Genomic DNA, 19,793 nt, shown 5'->3' on the forward strand with positions numbered 1-19,793 from the left:
CCATGGGGGAGCCTTGCGTTATGTCCGCGGTCTTCCAGGCGGCCGGTCCCGAAGCGGCGTGGAGGTGGCGCCGGAGAGTTGGTAAGGCGGCTGCCGTGCTCCCGGATCTTAAGGCGCCCGCTCCACCTGCTTCTCAGCCGCCGGGGGCTGGCACGCGGGCGCGTTGTCGGGGTTGGAGACGTCTGAGATTGGAGAGCACGCTCTCCCCCCACCCCCGCTCGGAGTGAGTGTGTGCGGGAGGAACAATTGTGTGTGAGTGCGTGATTCGCTACACTTCGAGCGGCAGTTCCCAGCCAGACTAAGCGCCCCTCACCCTACGCGCCGCGCAGGTACCCCCTCCCCCAAATGACTCCCCATCCATCCGCCTTTCGCCGCCACCCCTAACTCGCTTATGGTCCAGTTCTGCCCTCATAGGGTCCCATTTCCTTCCACCAAGACTGGTGGGGGCAGCCCTCGGTCTTCCCCGACGGGCCCGAGGTCCCGCCAGTTTCTAAGGAGCCTAGGGCAGCGACTCCGGTGGGGGCGGAGGGCGGGGAGAGAACACTGTGACTTTGGGATTGGCTCGATCCAGTACATGTGGCCCCCAGTGAGCAGCCCCCACCCCCGCCCCGCAACCACCACCGCAGCCCCAGGGGAGCGCGGAGGAGGAGCCACACCCCGACATCGAGGCCCACGAAGGGGTGGGGGTCAGGGGGGTTCTCCCCCGCCCCGTCCGTTTCTGCCTGGACGGCTCAGCCTGCTTCCAGGGCAGCCATTGCCATGGAGACCCCCCCGAGGCTATAAAGCCAGGTATCCAGGCAGGCGGCGGCTCCCGCGCCGCTGAGCCCCCCAAGTAAGGAGCAAGCGCCCTGGCGTGGCCCGGCCCCCGCGAGAGGGAGGAGGCGGAGGAGCGGCGCCAGCTGCTTGAGAAGCGGCGCGCCCCGCCAGGGCTGGAGGCAGGCGCGCTCGGCGGGCGCCACCGTCTCAGCAGGGGAGTGGGCGCTGCCCCGTGCGCGGGCGAGCCGCGCGGCTCCAAGCCACGAGGGACTGAGGAGCGCCGGACGCAGAGAAAGCAGCAGGAGAGGCAGGCGGTGGCTGAGCTTCGTCTCCCGTCGTCTGGTGGCGGGCCAGGCGCGGAGCTCGGAGTAGCGAGCAACGTACACCTCCAGGCGGGAAGCCCAGGGAAGGAGCAGCGAGACGCCAGGCGTGCGGCCGAGGAGCGGCGGGACAGCGGGAGCAGCGCGGGGACAAGAGTGGGAAGCCCGGGACCCTCGGCCGCAGCCGCCCACGCGCAGAGGGAGCCATAGCAGAACATCGGCGGGGGCCAGAGCCCCGCGGGGCGCGGGAACAGGGGCGCCCCCGTGCGGAGCTGCCGGGCCGCCTGGGCGCGGCGGCCAGGGCCATGCTCAAGCCCAAGGACCTGTGCCCCCGAGCGGGTACGCGCACCTTCCTGGAGGCTATGCAGGCGGGCAAAGTGCACCTGGCCCGCTTTGTGCTGGATGCGTTGGACCGCAGCATCATCGACTGTCGCGCAGAGCAGGGCCGCACGCCACTCATGGTGGCCGTGGGGCTGCCAGACCCCGCGCTGCGCGCGCGCTTTGTGCGGCTACTGCTGGAGCAGGGTGCGGCAGTGAACCTGCGGGATGAGCGCGGCCGCACGGCGCTCAGCCTGGCGTGTGAACGCGGCCACCTGGACGCCGTGCAGCTGCTGGTGCAGTTCAGCGGCGACCCCGAGGCGGCCGACTCTGCAGGCAACAGCCCGGTGATGTGGGCGGCGGCGTGCGGCCATGGGGCGGTGCTCGAGTTCCTGGTGCGCTCTTTCCGCCGCCTCGGCCTGCGCCTCGACCGCACCAACCGTGCGGGCCTCACGGCGCTGCAGCTGGCCGCCGCTCGCGGTCACGGGACCTGCGTGCAGGCGCTCACCGGGCCCTGGGGCCGCGCAGCCGCCGCCGCCGCGGCCCGGGGCTCCAACTCCGACAGCCCCCCGGGCCGTCCGGCTCCCGCGCCCAGCCCGGAGCGCCGACGACCCAGCCCCCGCCGCCTCCCACGGCCTCTCTTGGCGCGCTTTGCGCGAGCGGCCGGCGGCCATGGTCACGGCGGCGAGGCTGCCTCGGGGGGCAAGAGCTCGGGCCGGCACCGGGCGCAGGGCAGCGAGCGGCCCGAGCTGGGCCGGAGCATGAGCCTGGCTCTGGGTGCCGTGACCGAGGAGGAGGCAGCTCGACTGCGGGCGGGAGCCCTGATGCCCCGACCAAATTCGCCCCAGTCTTCGGGGACTGGGCGGTGGCGTTCACAGGAGGTGCTGGAGGGAGCGCCCCCAACCTTAGTGCAAGCCCCCATCGGCCTTAGCCCCCACCCAGAGGGCGACCCCGGCTCTGGCCGCCTGGGTTTGCGCCGACGCTCCACAGCTCCAGACATCCCCAGCCTGGTTGGGGAGGCACCAGGGCCCGAGAGCAGCTCGGAGTTAGAGGCCAACGCTCTGCCCCACTCAGTGCCTGGGCTTCAGCCTCGGCAGGCTGGCACGGAGGCCGTGGTGCTGCACGCCCAGCGGTAAACAGCGTCGAGGCCAGCACTGCTCCCCCCGCCCCCCTTCCGTCTCTGCTACCTTGGGATTTCTCTCTTTCTTCCAGATCCCTCACTTTCCTGGCAGTTTCCTGCCCGTGATCCCAGAACCTGTCCCCACTGCCAAGGCGAGGTACCCTCTTTCTAAAAGGGACCCCTCTCTCAGTCTTTTTTTGTGCTTGTTAGTATTCCCTGCCTAAGTCTCTCATCTTCGCTGCAGCCTGCCTTTCCTGTCCTGGGAGGTGAGGAGCAGAAGACTGCTTCCATGGGCTACAGTCTTCCAGCCGGGAAGGTGGACCCTCTTCCCTAGGCCCTAAGGCTCAGTGCTGAGTCCTGCTGGCTCCCGCCCGGCCCCCTGACCCTTGCCAGGTTTCCCCATACCCTGGCAACCAGGCAGGTGGAACAGTGTCCCTGCCTTCCCCACCCCAGGTGATGCTGACAGTAATGCCACACACGACCTAAGAGACTTTCTGGACGGGAGGGCTGATTAGGAAGGAATCTGGAGGTTAAATTTTTGGGGGGAGAAATTGCCTCAAGACAAAGCATATTTTGGGGGTGGCAGAGCCTCCAGTGTTGAACACCAGTTGCCCCTTGAACCAGGTTCTGGGGTAATTCCTGCTCCCCCTTGTCTCTGCCCCAGGCCTACCCAGGATTCACCTTCATTGACAATCGGGGGTCACTACCCCAACCCAACCTCTGCCTGGCCCCTCTCTGGGCTCTGAGCCAGCCTGTTCTTCAGCTCCGCTCCATTTGAGTTCCATCTTTGGGGTCTCACCCCTCACAGCCTAGCCTTATTTCCTCTCACTCTCAGAGGCCTGAAATGGAAAGGACTTAGCACTTCCCCCGCCCCCACCGCCTCCCAGCTCCCCGGTCCCGCACGTGGGTGCTCCCGCAGGTTGGAACGGTTGCGAAGGCTTTGCTTAATTGTATTTCTTCCAAGGCTCAAAGAACTCGTGTTTTGAGTCTCTTTGTACATGAAGCAGAAAGCAGCGGGTATGATCCGAGGCTTAAGAACCTGACAATGTCTCTTTAAATAGAAGCTCTGCGAGGGGGATAATTGACTGAAGTGTTTGCCACGTTAAACGGCGGCGCGCGGGAGTCGCAAGCCCACACGAGCCACAGGTCCGGGTTTAAATTACATCAAACCCCGGTGAGAGCTGGAAGGGAGCTGTTCAACAGCTCCTGCTCCTTGCTGGGCCGTTAATGGAGGGCAGGGCGGATGATGGATGCTAGAGGTCGAGACCAAAGACCCCTGCCTCTGCCCCAATGCGTGGGACGCAGGCTCGGCCCAGCTTTATTACGTGGCAGATTAGTGAGTCAGAGGCGACCGCAGAGAGGTAGTTAAAGGCCCTTTGCCGGCCTGGTCCTTCGTCCCCTCCCTCCCCGCCCCCGTCCTCCTCTTTGTGCTGGCCTAGCGAGGGGCGACAGGGGCGTCTGGCGAATCTGGTGCCCTAGGACCCTGCGGAAGCGCGAGCACGTGTATCCGTGCGCCGAGCCTGCGGGGGGCGGCGCGTGGGGCCTTTGTGGTGAACTCTGAAGGTTGAGCGTGCACCCCTTTATCCACTTGCGGTCAGGTCTTTTCAAGACGTTGATCTATTCGTCTTTGCAGAACGGAAGGTTTCTCACTAGTAACTCTAAGGGAACTGCCCAGAGAGAGAATGACCTGTACTGAGAAGTTGGGCCTGGAGGTGAAGGGTGGGTGACCAAGGGCGGGCCTTGTGTTGGTGTCAGACGCCTCCCAGATCCTTCCACCGGCGCAGGGTCAGCGAGGCCGCGGGGGCCCCTACACGGGACGCGATCTCTGGTGCCCCCTGGTGGCCACGCTGCGCTCTCCTTGCTGCGCCCTGGCTGGGCGTTCGGACTTCTGGTTATGTTTGGGATCATCGCTGTGTACTTCTCCCTCCGTGTGCATTTACCCATGGAATCCTCTTCCTCTTGTAGTATATTAAATCCGGATACTTGAAGTCATTTCACAGCAGTGAAATGAGGGACAATGAACAAAAAAACTCGCATTTGGAGTAGCAGGAGCCCAGACCCTTCACTAAGGACCCCAAGATCTTCCAAGTTAAGGTTCCGTGTCCTGAGAGCTCCTGCTGTCTTCTGAAGAACTGGAGCTCCCGACCCCTCCCTTATGATTTCTGAACCTTGGGACCTACCAATTATGCACTGTTTTCTTCTGATGAGATTTGCTTTCGTTTCTGAGGTTTCGCCCTTCCCCCTCTCCTCAGCCCCACTGGTTGGGCGGTGGGTAAACAATACCGAAGCGCGAGAGGACCTGGGGTTGGTGGGAGATATCTGGACACCTCATGCGCAATTTTTTTTTTTTTTTCTGATCCTTGCTTGCTCACTGAATCCCTTTCCAACTGTGTTTAACTTTCACGAAGTTTTTAATGGTGTAAGAATACAAGTATTTTGGCTTCTTCAAAACACAACGAGGTCTGGGTTGCACATTGTGTGGAAGGTGCTGTTATCTTTCAAGTGTGGCTGACATGGGGCTTTCTGATTGAATGTCACCTTAGGCCCTCTGTATGGGGTAAACAACCACCAGGGCTCCTCCCGGTGGAGTTGCCAACGACTTGGTGGTTGAAAGTGATGTTTCTAAAAAACCACAGCAGGTCTTTCCTGTCTGAACTGAATTGTGTGTTGAACTGACTTGGCGTTCTTGCAGATTTCTCACCAGCCCCAGCTCTGTGCAGAACGTAGACTTTCCGCCACGGGTCGGGTCGCTCTCCTGCACTTCCTCTCATTGTCAGCCCCAGGGCGTTGAGGCTGGGGTCCTCTCTAGCTCCCTCCACTTTACAAGAGACTTTTCTAAACATTTTGCTTTTCCAACTCTTATTGCTTTTGTCATTGTGAAGAGTCGCCTATGCCACTGGAGCTCAGTACTGAGATCAAGCTCAGAACTGGTCTGTGTGTGAGGCTACCTGATGTACGCACATGCTTTTGGAATGACGCTGTGTGGTGGAAGGACTATTAGAACTCAAAAGAATAGTTAATAAATCCAGTATTAGTCACTTGCAAGAACTGGCCTTTCTTTGCCCTGCCAACCACTCCTAACTGGGCTCCCTTTGGAGAGGTGGAAGGGCATGTTGCTTTCTACGAAGCTTCCACCCTCCATCAGCCTCCATCTCTGCCCCTCCCATGTGGCTGCCTCCTGAAGGGAAGACTCAGGTGCTGCTTCGGACGGAGCTGGTGGGACTGGGGCCCTCGGACCAGGGCAGCCATCTAGGTGGGAATGCTGTGGGGAGTGGGAGATCTATATGACTCTTTGCACCTAGTTAAGAGGTTTCCGTGAACCCTGGGTTAGCGGGTAGGATGAGATTTCAGGAAGGAAGTGCTGGAATCAGTGTCAGAGCTAGAAGTTTAAAGATAATTTCAGCTGCCTCCCCCACCCCCAGGACCAGAACCCAGGTTTCTTGATTTCTAGCCTCTACTGCTCTTTCACAACGCCTCACTGTCCCCCTCAGTTCTGAGAACCGAAACAGAGACTGCTTTCTCTTTGGAAGCAGTTCCAGCCTCTGACTTCGAGGAGAGCAGCCTCTGAAGGTAACAGGGGAGGTGAGATGCTGCTACAGAAAGTGGTCATCAGCCCTGGCGGCTGCCCCCAGGGCTCCTGTGCCAGCAAGCACAGCCCTCGCCCTGGCTTTCCCCGCTGGGCTCTTCTCCCCTGGGAAGGAGCCCTGTCTATTTCTCAGCTCTTTCAGTCCCAAGGGCCTTTTACTTCCTGTTTCCCTCTTTCTCTGCCCTCATTTCGGGTTCACAAGCCACCAGGGAGTTGGTTTTCTTGTGGACTAGAGTGACTGCTGGGGAGCTCACGTCAGGGAGGAGGGACGGCCACACCCACTCCAGGGTGTCCAGCTCGAAGACAGCCTGGCTCCACGCCCAGAGACAACAGGAAGCCCAGAGGTTTTGAACACTCAGTTTAATTTAAAACAGGCACAAGTGCAAACAATTCACAAAAGTTTCTAGGGAAGATGCTTTTGTTTTTAAAACTCTGACCCTTAAAAAAAGTCCTGGCAAATTTTTTTTTGCCCCAAAGCAGGCCACCAGGGAGCAGAGGAATCTAAAAATATTATCTAGAGAGGGTCTGGGCACCTGTAGTTCCTCCCTGGGGTTCCCTGCCTCACCACAGCCCTGAAGGTGGGAGGGAAGGAGGACAAGGAGCCAGGTGTCTGAGGAGGCGGTGGGGGCAGATGGTTTGCACAAATGGGGTGCCCATTCTCTTGATGTGATGGAACCCTGGCAGCTGGGTCACCTCCCCCAGACCTGGATTTTGAAAAGAACGGGTCCCTGATGACCAGGTTATTGAGATGACACCCACAGGTAAAACAAAGTTTGTTCCCTCACCATTCTGGTCTCTGGCTCTCAGACTGCACAGTGCAGGAGAAACTCGGAAAGCTGCCAAGCCTGCAGGAGGTACGAGACTCAATACGGACCTCTTCACGGTCAGGTAGAAACACAGGACTTAAGAGGTGGGAAGCCAGGCCGAGAAAGCAGGTCCCCTCAGAGCAGGACTTAGTGGGAGGGAGGATGGGAAAGGCTTCCTGAAGCTGCCTGTGGGTGACCTGAAGGGAGCCAGGCTGTCGGGGTGACCTTCCTCCACTTACACATACGCGCGCACACACACACACAGACACACACACACATCCACACATCCTAGAAAGGGAGACCACCTCTACCACCCACCCCATTCTTTCTCTTTCACCCAGAAAGTGCCCCTCCCCCTCCCATGGCCTACGAGCGGGCTGTTCACCGTTCCGGCAGGCTGTGCAGGGAGAGTGTTGTCAGCCCAGGTGGGTCGGGAAGCAGGTGTGGGTGGGACCCTGCCTTCAGGAAGTCAGACACAAGGGCGGAAGATGGATTCAGGTGTTAAAACCCTTCCCTGTGGCCCTCTCAAGACCCCAGGGTTTGGAATTGGAGCTGAGAACAGCACGTATCCTGGTGAAGACAGGCAGGCTGCCCTCTTGGGAGGCCTGGGATGCTAGTGTACAACTACCTTTAAAAATCACAGCAGCCTTTTCTGCTGTGTTGGCTGCAGTGGCCAGGAGGGCTGGTCTCTGCATTTCTTAGAAATATCCCTGTGCAAATAACAAAGGGGCATCCTGCAGAAGGGTCTTCATCATCCCAAAGGCAACTGGGGACTCACTGGGGAGGGAGAGAGACCGAGAGGGCAGGTCCGGCCTGGCCCAGTGGGCTGAAGGGCAGGAGGGCGGGGATGGGACTTCACATTCAATCTTTGGAGAGAATACTGAGAGAATGAGGCAGGCAGGCCCTGCTGGCAGGCTGGCTGCCCACTGTCCCCTGCCTGTGGGTGCAGGCGGCAGGCGCACTCTGTGGGTGGGCTCAGCAGGCAGAGGTCTGCTTGCGGTAGAGCTGGATCAGGGGCACCAGGCACTCGGGCAGCCCCGTCTGCAGCAGGAAGGGGTGGTCCAGGAGCTCCTGGGCGGTGGCCCTCTCCTGGGGGTCGCGTACCAGCATCCGTTCCAGGAAGTCTCGCAGCACGGGGGACACCTGGGGAGACAGGGCAGTGAGAGGAAGCCACGGTTTGCAGTCACTTTGGGGTGACCTATCTGCCTGGCCCCACCTTCATTTGGAAGTCTTAAATTCTCTCGTTTCTTACTTCCTTGTGCCTCCCAGGCTCAGTACTTTTGGATTGTCAGGGAGGTAAAGAAAGTCAGCATCAGTCCAGGGAAAGCGGCCAGTTCACCTCTAGGGGTGCTTCTGAGCAAGGGAATTAGGATGCCTGGAGCCCTGGGGAGCTGGGCTCAAATATGGCTGGGTCCCCACCCTGCTCCTCAGGGCTCTCAGCGTTCAGGCCCTGCGGCTCTGTGGAAGGGACATGGGGTTGGTATCAGTGATCCAGTCCTGGGTCTACCCCTGATCTTGGGCAAATTGCAGTTTTCTCTAAACCTCAGTTTTCTCATCTGCAAAATGGGCTAAAGATAAAACGTGTTTGCCCTGTCTGCCACAAAGGCCTTTTTGTGAAGATTAAAAAAAGAGGTCAGAGATGAAGAAGTGTTTTGAAAAATAGAAAAGAATAAGGTGGGACGTGAAAAGGAAGATTTCTTTATTGCTCTAAGCCTTAGGGACTAAATCACGGGCTTATCTGGATTCATTTTGAGCCAGTATCTTGGGATGAGGCTGAGTCTTGGGCTGTTACAGAAGGCTCCATCCTCTGGGGAATTAGCCAGTTGGACATCTCCCCTATCTGCTAATCTTGGGGTCAGCAGTGCAGGCTCCAAGGACCAGTTGTCTTGAAAGGTCTTTCCTGTCTGTCCTCCCATCCAGCTGTGTTGGGGCTACAGAACTATTTTGCCATTCAGGGACTGGGCCTCAACCCTCTGGGTCATTTCTTGCTCTGACCACCAGATGGCAGTACCACTTCGCAGCCCTGTGCTGACCTGGCCACCAGCAGGGGGTGACCACAGGCAAGGCCTGTGGTTTTAGGTGGATTTGGCAGAAAAGGGTTAAACACACACACACAGGTTTTAAGGGAAAAACTGGCTCCGATGTGGTGAAGACGTGCATTGATGGAGGATAAGCGAATTTGCTGCGATAGACTGGGAACAATGTGCCATGGTATGGCTCCCTGACAGATGGGGTGGAGGGGTTCCTGCTCAATTGGCTTCTTTGGGTTCCTCCCCAGGACATCGGGGATTCCTGACAGCCTTGCTTTCCCTTATCTTGGGCTCCTGTCAATTGCCTGCAGGTGGAAACTTTTCGGAGTGACCGTGGGAGTTTGTGGGTAGATGTGGCTTCACACCCAGGCGCAGGTTTTGTGTGGAGAAAGAGCAGTCTTTTTCTGGGAACGCAGACCCTCTGGCTTCTGTGAAAGGGAGAGGCTGGGCCTGGGAGCCCAGGCTCCGGTCCTCTAAGCCTCAGGAAGAATGGGGTCTGTGGGGTCACACTTTGTGCTCTGACTGACCTTGTGAGAGTTTTTCAGCTTGGGTGGAGGGCTGTCCCGGAGCCTCTTCATGGCTTGCACTGGTGAGTCGCTGAAGTACGGTGGCTCCCCGTCCACCATCTCAATCACCATGATGCCCAGAGACCAGATATCCACCTGCAGGAGGAGAACGTCCCTGATTCCACTGGCCAGAGTGTGGCCCCTTGGTAGCAGCGTACTGCAGGGGGAGGGGAGCAGCTGGTCCCAGCTCTCCTTGGTGAGTTAGCTTCCTTCCTGGCCACCTGCCCTGTGGTCAGTTATTTCCTGCATAAATGACCATTGACTGTAGGGACATAGCTGTCAGCCACTCTCTGAGAAACGCCATCACACATGGATAAGCCTGGCTGTACCCCATTCTGCCCTTGAGGTGAGGGAGGGCATTTTCAATACCAGTTTGTGGCAACCAAGTCACAGGAGAGAGCAGACCCATCCAAGAGGGGGCAGGGGGCAGTAGGCAGTGGGGTGGGGTCTTGACTGAGAACCAGGGCTATTTTTGGCAGGGGGCTCCAGAGGGGGCCACAAGTGGAAGAGCAGTGTACCCCCAAGCCTGCCCTGGGAGGACGAGGAGCTGAAGGGAACGGTTACCTCGGTCGCATACAAAGACCTGGAGATCACTTCAGGAGCCATCCAGTAGGGGGTTCCCACCAGGGACTTCCTCTTAGGGACATCTTTGCTGATCTGAGCACAAAATCCGAAGTCGGAGAGTTTCACCTGGGGTTGAAGTGAGAGGGAGAAAGGGGAGTCAGTGGTGAACTAGGAGATGGGAGCAGGGAAGTAGGGGGCATGAGTGTGCCAGGGTGGGGAGGGCCCTACTCTGCCATCGAGGGTCAGCAGGATGGAGTCACTCTTGATGTCCCGGTGGATGACACCCTGGGCATGCAGGTAAGCCAGGGCCTGCAGCACGGCCTCACACACTGTGGCGATCTGCTCCTCGTTCAGCCTGGATGGAGAAGGCAGGACCACCGGTGGAAAAGAATATTAGCTTTGGCAGGGCTGCAGGACAGCTGGGCTGGGCAGAGTGGGTGCCCCTGGTACCCAGCTCCACAGCTCTGGGGCAATGTGTGCGGCAGCCTAGGCAGGCCAGAGCCCTAGGGCCTGGGCCTAGACTGGAGACTACTTTGGCCTCCCCCCACCAGCCCCTGCTCCGTTAACCCAAACAGACAAGGGAACCTCAGGACGATCCAGTGGGCACCCCAAGTCTTCTGGGCCCGAGCTTCCCAGTGCCCCTGCTAGGGCAGTGGGGAGGGCAGCCATCACTTGGGACCCCGCCCTCCCAGTTGCCCACCTGACTTGGGAAACGATGTCGGTGAGGGCCCCGCCCTGCAGGAACTCCATAAGCACCCACAGCTCCTCACCCACCAGGTAGCTCTTGTACATCTCCACCACGTTGACGTGCTGGTAGTCTCGCATGATCACCACCTGGGGGGGGGGCAGGCGGGGATGTCTGAGTGCCAGGCACAGTTCCTACTGGCCCTGCTCACTGATGTCCTGCCTGGCTCCATGCTCACTGCCCATCCCGAACGCCCCACCCACCTCCTGCCCTCCCCTCCCACCTCATTAAAGAGCAGCTCCCTGCGCTGCTGCTTCCTGAGGTCCATCATCTTGACGGCCACCTGGCGGCCTGAGTGCTTCTCCCGGGCCAGGCAGACGATGCCTGTGGAGCCCTCGCCAATCTTCACGTAGCTGTCCAGCAGCAGCCGGGGGTCGCCCTGGTCCACCACCATCCTGAGCGCAGCCTTGAACTGCTCGTGGGTCACAACACCTGTGTCCTCGCCAGCCAGGGCACCCTTGGCCACCGTGGGGTCATGGGGCAGGTACAGGTTGCTGGTGCTGATCTGGGCATGCCGGGTGCGGGGGGAGCCCGCTGGGGAAGACCGGCCTGGAGGTGGCCCAGTGGCTGGGGCTGTGCGGAGGGACTTCTGGGGGCTGCTGGTATCTGAGGTGGTCAGAGGGCTGAAGATCCCCACGGGCTGGTCTGAAGGCAAGGACTGGGCCTTGGCCACCAGGCTTGTGGGGGAGCCTTTCTGTGGCGGTCGGAAAGAGGAGCTGGGCTGCAGGGAGGAAGAAAGAAACAGAAAGGGGTTTGGCAGTGGCAGTGTTTGGAACAAGCTTCCCAGAGGCAGGGGGTGGCTGCTGTGACTTCTGGGCATGGGCAGGTCATGCAGGCGTCAGACCAAATTGAGGAGGTGCCGGGAGCAGAGATTTTCAAACGGAGCTGAAGCCAAACCACTAGGGAAACCAGCTCCCAGTGTTCCCAGGTGAGCAGATGAAACAGCTCTTTACATCCACTCTGCTGCTCCTGGGAAGACGAAGAATGCCAAGTCCCCGGGGTGTCCTTGTGCTGGGTATTTCTTCCTGGGTAATTGACAGCCAGACCCCAGGGAGGCCACCGGGAGGCAGTCTGCCCTCTGTGCTGCGGGGCTGCACAGGGAATCTGGGTCAGGGGCATTTACTCCCATGGTTCCCCCACTCAAGGGCCCATATGGGCAGAGGAGGCCCTGGGCAGTGGGGGGCGGGGACAGAGGACAGCTGTGACTGACCCCCTGGATAGGCGGGGAAGCCGCAGCGGGGTCTCACAGCCCTGCTTGTGTCTGACAAGAGGGAGTCTGCACCTCTGTGCTGTGAGACTATGTCCCCAACAGAGCACCACGGAGCCCTATTACCATCCAGGGAGTTCTCAGGCGTCCCCTGGGCTGGGGATCTGGTGCCAGAGAGATCTGGAATCAGGAGGTCCAGCCAAACCCAATCCTTGGGGCCAGGGGTGGGCAGAGTCCTAAGGGGTCCCCAGAGCAGTCCCTCTACTTGCTCCCGAGCATGAAACTCCTGGCTGATGACCCCCAGCAAGGATGGTAAGGCAGGGGGCCTATCCTCATGGTCTCTGGTGGGAGGGAGGGAAGGTGGAGCTGAGCAGCAGACTGGGTCCCTCGTGAGCCCTGCTCAGGCCTCTCCCTGGAAGCCTTCGAGGCTCCTTGCCTTTCTGGGCCCAAAACCTCCCACAAGCCTGGCAGGAAAGGGTCCCATCCTTGCGTTTTCCCCAAGGAGCTGACGATGTGCAACATGACTCCTCCCAGGGATTATGTGTTTTTAAAAGGGGCTCCTGGAGAGGGCCATGTGTCACCGGATGGAGGACACTGCAGAGCTGCCTCCCAGACGTCTCAGAACCCAGTACACAGGCGGCTGTCTACATGCCCAGTGGTCCTGGTCCCAACCCCCAGAGGTGAATCAAACTCAGGAAATCTTCTCAGCACTCAGCCGGGGGCCGGGCTGCTTGATCACAGACCCCAACCTGGGCCTTGGGTCCCACCAGGCTCAGCCAGAGCCTTTTCCACCCCCTCAGCACCCCTTTCCTAAGACTTAGGGCTCCCACCCTCACCCTAGTCCCTGGTCTTGTCTAGAGTTGAGCATGTGCACGGGGGCCCCTCCCAGCAGAGAGCCCGGGGGCAGACTCTGCCATCAACCCCACCCCCCGCCTGCCCACCCAGCGTGGGCGCCAGCCTCTGGCAGGCCGTGCTGGGCTGGAGCTCAGCCTCCGCAGCGAAGGGGCCAGGAAAGCCTCCCAGCACGGCGGCAACGACTCTGGGCTGCCCGGCGAGCACATCTGGAGAGTAAAGAGGGTCTCTCATGTCTCTGCTGGCCCTCGACCCTCACCCACCTTTCTCCATTCTAGGCTGTGGGGCAGTGGGACCTCTGGACTACGGTCAGGTTCCAGTCCTGCTCTGCTCTGACTTGCGATGCATCTTAGGCAAGTCACCCTCTCTGAGCCCCAGTCTCCTCTATAAATGCAGTGATCTGGGGAGCTGGATAGAATGCAGATTCCCAGGGCAGCGACCGCTTCAGTTGGTCCCCAGAGTAGGGACTCTGTATTTTTAACAAGGCCCCTGGGTTTTGATGTAGGAAGCCCGTGGACCACACTTGAGCAGCTCTGGACAAATGGGCTCTGAGGTTCCATGGCCTCTGGGAGCCTGTGTGAGGGCTGGGACTGGGGCTGGAGGGGGCAGGGCCACCAGTGAGGCTGGGAGGCCATGTCCTGGAACAGAGGTTCCACGAGATGTCACCCGGCAGAGCTCACTTCATCACACAGTCACCAGACCAGCCCCCAAAAAAGGCTGCCTGCTGGCCTGCGAGGCATGGACCTAAGCCAGAAAATGGCCTCTCTGAGCATCTTTGTGGGGCTGGGCAAGCTCCGGGACCTAAAAGTACCTCCAGCGGCTCCTGAGGCTGCTCGAACCGCCCTTGACTTCTCTCCCTCTGAGTTTCTAAGGGGCTGTGAAGTGATTCCCTTCACCTCCTGGCCTCCCAGCATCCTGCACGGGCTGCCTCTGCTCTGTGGATGAGTGGGCCTGGTGGAGGGGTGAGGACAGCCGTGCGGAGGGGCTGAGGAAGGCCCCCACGGAGACACTGCTGCAGGTGCTGGCTGAGCCTGGGGGGCTGAGGGTGCAGTGGGTGGTGGAAGCTGAAAATGCAGGGATCCAGTGGAAAACCTGGCACCCACGTGGCCTGGGACACAGGACACGGGTGGTGGAGCCGGGCTCGGTCTTCACTTCAGCAGGGTCTGGTCCCAAGTGTCCCCCTGTTGGCCTTACTGCCTGTCTCCACATGGAGGGAGCTTTTACTTAATGTAACCACAAGAAAGGACCAGATGAAACTTGTTAAACCCCGCCAAGAAAGGGAAAGGGGGACAAAAGATGGAATGAACTGTTAAGGGCTCTGGGTTGATTCTGGAGTTACTATGCGACTGAGACCTCTTCCTGGGCCGGAAGCCACTAGAAGAGTTGTGCATGTGAGTTATCATGATGCTTCATTTTTCCTTCCGGGGACATGGTGACAGGGCCGGGCTCTCTGGCTGTGGGCTTGGAGGGCTGTACAGTAAGTGCCCCAAAGGCAGAGGCCATATTATAATATTTAAAAAATATTAAAGCCATTTATTGAGGGCTTACCTCAGTTATTAATATTGAGGGCTTGCCACTTTGAGAAGGGCCTTAAATGCATTATCTCATTTTATTCTCATAACCCTGTGGGTTATTTTATTGTCCCCTGGGTACTATTATCATCTGCATTTGTAGGTAAGGAAACAGGCTCAGAGAGGTTAAGTAACTTGCCCAGAGTCACTAAGCAGTGAGGGGCAAGGCCAGACTTCAGCCCCAGTCAGCCTAACCCCTCACCCCTATGTTGTGGTCCTACTGGGGGTCCTGGGCATGTAAGGGAGAATGTGGTACACAGTAGGTGCTTAACCAAGGTCCTGATTGTTGAGGTCTTCTGCCTTCGCCTTTCTGCCTCTAAGTAGAACCACTTCTAAATCCCCCGGGCTCCTGTCTTACCTCTTTGGCCTCCCTGCCCTCACTCAAGGTCTTCTTTTACTCTTTAGTCAAAGTGAGTGACCACAGGCCAAGCCGCCTGGGGCTGAGTACAAGACCCCTAGGGCCACGGACCCTCCTGCAGCCATGCCTGGCGCACGGTGGCCATTGGTGGCCTGACCTCCCAGGGCACCAGTGCATGGACGGCTGCTATAGGGGTGCTGGGAGTGTCCAGAGCCAACCCCGGGAGGTGCTGAGGGGCAGAGGGCTGGCTGCTGGTTTGGTCGGGGCTTCCCGGAGCTGGGGGGCGAGGAGGAGGAGGAAGCCGGATGCTTCCCATCTGTGTTGGAATTTTCCTAAGGCACTGGTTCTCAGCTGGGGGTGAGTGTGTCCTCCAAGGGACATTTGGCAATGTCTAGAGGGATTTTGGGTTGTCTCATCTGAGGGGAGCTACTGGCATCTATTGGGTAGAGGCCAGAGATGCTACTCAATACCCTACAACGCACGGGACAGCCCCCCAACAAAGGATTAGCTGATCCAGACGGGAGAAGTGCAGGGAGTGAGGGGCCCTGCCTGGTGCAGCTCAGAGGAAGGGTCAGCCCTGCCCTTTAGAGGCCTGGCTGCAGAATACTGATCTGGAGAGGCCTGCCCAGGTGCTGAGGAGGAAACCACTCTCTGGATTTGGAAGTGCGGTGTCTCTGAGCCCCAGGCTACCACCACCTGCCCTCCCAGGTGCACACCTAGCAGCAGTGACCCACGGTAGGCACTCGGGAGCGTGTGCTGGCATGGACAGGCCGACAGAGGCTGGGCGGACAGCCTGGTCCCTGCTGTGGGTGCTGGCGGAGCCCAGAACCATGCATGTCAGTGCCCAGCCCCGTGCTGACACGCCCTTTCTCCCAATCCCTGAAGCCCCCCAGCACACCTCCCAAGAGGCCAGAGAGTGACCAAGTGCCACTTCTCACCTCCCCGACGGTGTGCACGGTCCTGCTCCCACCTTGGTTTTCTGAGGAGTGTCTCCCCAGCGGCACAGCCTTCCCGAGCAGAGACCCCTCAGCCCACGGACACTCACGTTCCTCACACGGACACATCAAGCCACATCTCACCTGTCCGTCCCCCAAACTCCCACCTGACGGGATCCCAGTCCACTGTCCTTTGTCCCAGAGTGGGCTGGGGTGCACAAAGCCCAGAACCTTCCCTGGGTGCCTCGTGCTGCTGGTGACTTGGAAAGGTTGTGGGTCCAGGCCAACCCTCAAACCCCTGTCCACGTTCAGGTCGGACCACACTGGCGCCATGGCCGACAGGAGAGGACCCAGGCTTGTTCTGAGGGCCTCCAGGGAGGGGAGGGTCCACCACTTGGCTCCCTGTCAGAAGTCATGTCTTAACTTAAAACCTGCAGCCTGAACTCATTTCTTCTGCCTATCCCTCAGGAAGGAGCTGGGGAACAAGTGGCCGCCACGATCGAAAAGCCTTCATGAGCATGAGGCACGAGCCGAGGGCCCTTCCGTCTTCCTTCCCTGACTCATTCCTGACACCTGGGGGTCGTCTCGCCCCTCTGAGTCAGTCTTCCCATCTGCCCAATGGGAAAGGATGTTATTGTCACCACAGGCAGGATGTCATGTCACAGGGCATGTAAGAAGCAAAAACGTCCTCTGCCTGCCGAGAAATGTCACCATTAGGGCTCCCGTCACGGTTTCCTTTTTTACAAGGAAAATAAGTGCGTTTGAGACAGTCACACAGACCAGAAGTCGGCTCTCCTGCTGCTCCCGGACCCGGGCTGAGTCAGTCCTCTAGCTTTTCATGCGGCACACAAACTCAAGAGTAAATCACCACAGAGATGCTAAATAAAACAACAACCGCTAAAAAAAGGAAAGGAAGGGGAGGAGGAAGGGAGGGAGGGAAAGAGAGAGGGAGGAATCGTCAGTAGAGAAGGAGTTAACTGAACTTTTCTGATGCCTTACGGAGAAGCAGTCCAGGGAGCAGGACCTGGGGAGAGCACGGGCAAGCGAGGGATGGAGGCAGAAAGAAGCTCTGGGAAGAGGCAGGGATGCAAAGAGAGCCAGCCCCTGCCAGGGCCGGAGCCACTCTCCCTACTGGGGCCTGGGTGGGGGTTGCTACGGCACCAGGGGCAGGCGAGGGTCTGGGCTTGTGGCTAAAGATGCTGCTTTTTCAAGGGGGTCTCTGCCTCCTAGCATGGCCCGCCTAGACACACCCCAGGGGAGTGTCAGCTCGGCACACCATAAGCCCCTCTGAGGCCCCCCGGGAAAATGACTGGGCTTGTAACCTCTGACTCACATATGCTAAGCCCTTGGAGGGCGAGGGCTTAGCTGGTTCAGGGTAGAATCCTCAGCTGAGGCTGAGCTGGTTTCTTGATCATTTTGTTCCTTCATGCTGTTCCTGACCCAACCCTGTAAGTGGGGAAGGCCAGGCAGGGTCTGTGTCCCTGACCCACATTCCCCAGTGCACGCCTGCCAGGCCAGGCTTCCTGCCCTGATGCGAGTAGCCCCAGAGGGTGGCCCCAGCCTGACCTACCTTGCTTTGCAGTGGAGGGCCTGGCTTGCTGCTCGGAGGGGCCGTGGCAGGAGTGGACAGGAACATGCTTCGGAACAGCCTGCGCTTGAGGCTGTTCTCCTGGGTCTTAGGGCTGGGGCTGCCCTCCCCGCCCGGCCTGCCTGCAGCGGAGCCCACCAGGCAGGACTGTGGCCGGGCCTCCTCCGAGCCATGCCTGGCAGCCTTGGCCCCACGCCTACCGGTGGCTGTGGGGGGTGAGGTGCCAGGCGGGGAACTCTGCAGACAGGCGCCAAGCTGCAGGCAGCGCTGTGTGGCACCCTGGAACTCGGCGGGGCCCAGGGACTGTGCCTTGGTGGCCAGCCCATTGGGCAGGACCCGTGGGCTCTGCGGCTCGGGCCACGGCGTCTGCCTGCGGCCTGCTGGTGTGCCCCCGTTGCAGCTGAGGTAGAGGCCGTGGGGGTCAGTGTGCTCAGACTGGGGGCTCTGCAGGTACATGTCCGGGTCAGTGGCCCAGTGCTCATCCCCCAGCAGCCCCAGGGACTGTGCCCGCCGCCGGCTGGTAGGACTGCGGCCACGCAGGGTGTTGGAGCTGATGACCGACAACTTCTGGATATCGCTGAGAAGCCCGGAGATGTAGCCGTCCGAGGGCACGGAGCTGCCCCGCACCACTGTCTGGAGGGGAGGGGAGAAGGGCGTGGGTGAGCAGCCTGACAGGTGGCCGAGACCAGGTCAGAGAGCCTCCCCGGGGGCCTTGGGGAGGAACACCCAAGGACCTCACTTGCTGTGTCATCCATCTATTCCTTAACTTTTCAGTAATGTACCAGGGCCCACAGTGGGTCAGGCCTGTGCTGGGGCAGGGACACAGTGAGCAGGCCCATTCTCATGGGGCTGCCAGTCCAGCAGGGCACACAAGTGAATCACCACAGGGTTGCTGTATGCACACCAAGTGGTGTGGGCAGCTGAGCTCGGGAAGCTGAGGGGGCATGGGGGGCACTCCAGAGCCCGCCCGGGCACTGCTGCCATTCTGTAGCTCTATCTGAGGCCTGCTGGGAGACTGCAGCGCTCTCTGAGGAGGCAGGGACCAGTCCAGGGCTCTCCTCCACACACTGTGGCTTCGTGGCCTCCAGTCCCTGACACGGCCCCTGACCCCCACCTCTACCAGGTTCTTGGATCCACCCTTCCTGACCCACACAACTAAATCCCCCTGGTCTGTGAGAGCTTTGAGCCCCACAGGGGCTGCAGGCCCAAATATTGAGACACACTTAATACTAAATGATTCTTTGTTATCTGAAATTCAGATGTTATTGGGCATCCTGTATTTTTATTTGCTAAGTCTGGCAACCCTACCACCCTGGAGAGAGGGACTCCCCCGGCTCCCCATCCCTGGGTCACCCAGGGAGAGAAAGAGAGGCTGATTAGCAGGAATGAAAACAGCCCGCTAATTAATAGCTGGTAATTAGGCGGTTCCTCCAGGTGCCTTTGTGGTTTTGCCAGGCTCAGTCTTCTGTGGAGGGGGAGTGGGCTGAGCTGGGCCCCCGCCATCCCACCGCCCACCTTACCTTCATGGGCTGCAGCTGCACCCGCGTGATGTGGGAAGGGTCCACCACGGGCTTCGGTCTCCTCAGTGTGTCCAGAATGTTCTGCCATTGCGGGGGCAGGCCCACGAACTTGCCTTCCTTGGGGTCGAAGGAGGTGTGAACGCGGTGCTGGAAGTTCTGTGGGGCCGAGATCTCAGGGCGTTTCTTCTTTTTCTTGCGGAACATAGTGCCTGCGTGGGGAGGGTCAGGCTGAGCCCCACTGGGGACTTCACGGGATCCTGGCCCCGGGGAGGCACAGGGTGGCTGCAGTGGGCACGGGGCCCCAGGCTCCAGGCTCCCTCCCCGCAGCACAGCTCCCCTGTCCCAGGTCCAGGGCTTCCCCTCAGCTCATATCCCTTCCTCCTCAGGGAAATGGCTAGCTCCCAGCAGAGCCGGCCCAGAAACAACAAAAGCGCCATAAATAAGCCAACACAGATCATAAACAAGAGAAAGAGGTGGCTGTCTTCTGGTCTGTGCCAAGGCCCTGGCAGAGCGGGCCGACTCTGGGGGTGTGTTTTTGTAAGATCCCAAACCCATTACAAATATCATTCCACTATTAAAGAACTACAAAAAGGGGAAAGAGGGAGGAAAGCAGGCAAACTCATTTCATGAACTATGACCTTGACTCTTAAACCAGATAAGAAGAATACAGAAAAGGAAAATCTGAACCAATCTCATCTGTGAACACAAGAGTGAAAATCCTAAACAAAACCAGCAAATTGAATACAGTCGTATTTTTTTTAAGATTTTATTTTTCCTTTTTCTCCCCAAAGCCCCTCAGTACACAGTTGTGTATTTTTTTAGTTGTGGGTCCTTACAGTTATGGCATGTGGGACGTCGCCTCAGCATGGCCTGATGAGCGGTGCCATGTCCGCGCCCAGGATTTGAACCGGCGAAACCATAGGCCGCCAAAGTGGAGCGCACAAACTTAAC

The 19,793-nt window shown here is 59.2% G+C and overlaps 2 protein-coding genes across 4 annotated transcripts in view; one reads left to right on the forward strand and one right to left on the reverse strand.

Annotated features, from left to right (window-relative positions):
- The first annotated feature begins 528 nt into the window (after positions 1–528).
- Positions 529–5,553, forward strand: ANKRD63 (ankyrin repeat domain 63). The gene has a single exon (XM_014847346.3). The coding sequence runs from the start codon at positions 1,382–1,384 to the stop codon at positions 2,528–2,530; it is 1,149 nt and encodes a 382-aa protein (XP_014702832.1). The 5' UTR covers positions 529–1,381; the 3' UTR covers positions 2,531–5,553.
- An 892-nt stretch (positions 5,554–6,445) lies between these two features.
- The window catches only part of PAK6 (p21 (RAC1) activated kinase 6), a 36,515-nt gene continuing 23,167 nt past the window's right edge, over positions 6,446–19,793 (reverse strand). For all 3 annotated transcript variants that reach the window (XM_014847344.3, XM_044765166.2, XM_014847345.3), the window contains 8 exons: positions 18,843–19,051; positions 17,305–17,955; positions 11,035–11,532; positions 10,767–10,900; positions 10,295–10,421; positions 10,067–10,192; positions 9,464–9,598; positions 6,446–8,049 (listed from right to left, as the gene is read on the reverse strand). In XM_014847344.3, the coding sequence (XP_014702830.1) occupies positions 7,882–8,049; positions 9,464–9,598; positions 10,067–10,192; positions 10,295–10,421; positions 10,767–10,900; positions 11,035–11,532; positions 17,305–17,955; positions 18,843–19,046 (2,043 nt within the window). In that variant the 5' untranslated portion in view covers positions 19,047–19,051 and the 3' untranslated portion in view covers positions 6,446–7,881. The remainder of the gene's footprint in view (positions 8,050–9,463; positions 9,599–10,066; positions 10,193–10,294; positions 10,422–10,766; positions 10,901–11,034; positions 11,533–17,304; positions 17,956–18,842; positions 19,052–19,793) is intronic.

The sequence above is a fragment of the Equus asinus genome, chromosome 2 (genome assembly GCF_041296235.1).
Source record: "Equus asinus isolate D_3611 breed Donkey chromosome 2, EquAss-T2T_v2, whole genome shotgun sequence".
NCBI lineage: Eukaryota > Metazoa > Chordata > Mammalia > Perissodactyla > Equidae > Equus > Equus asinus.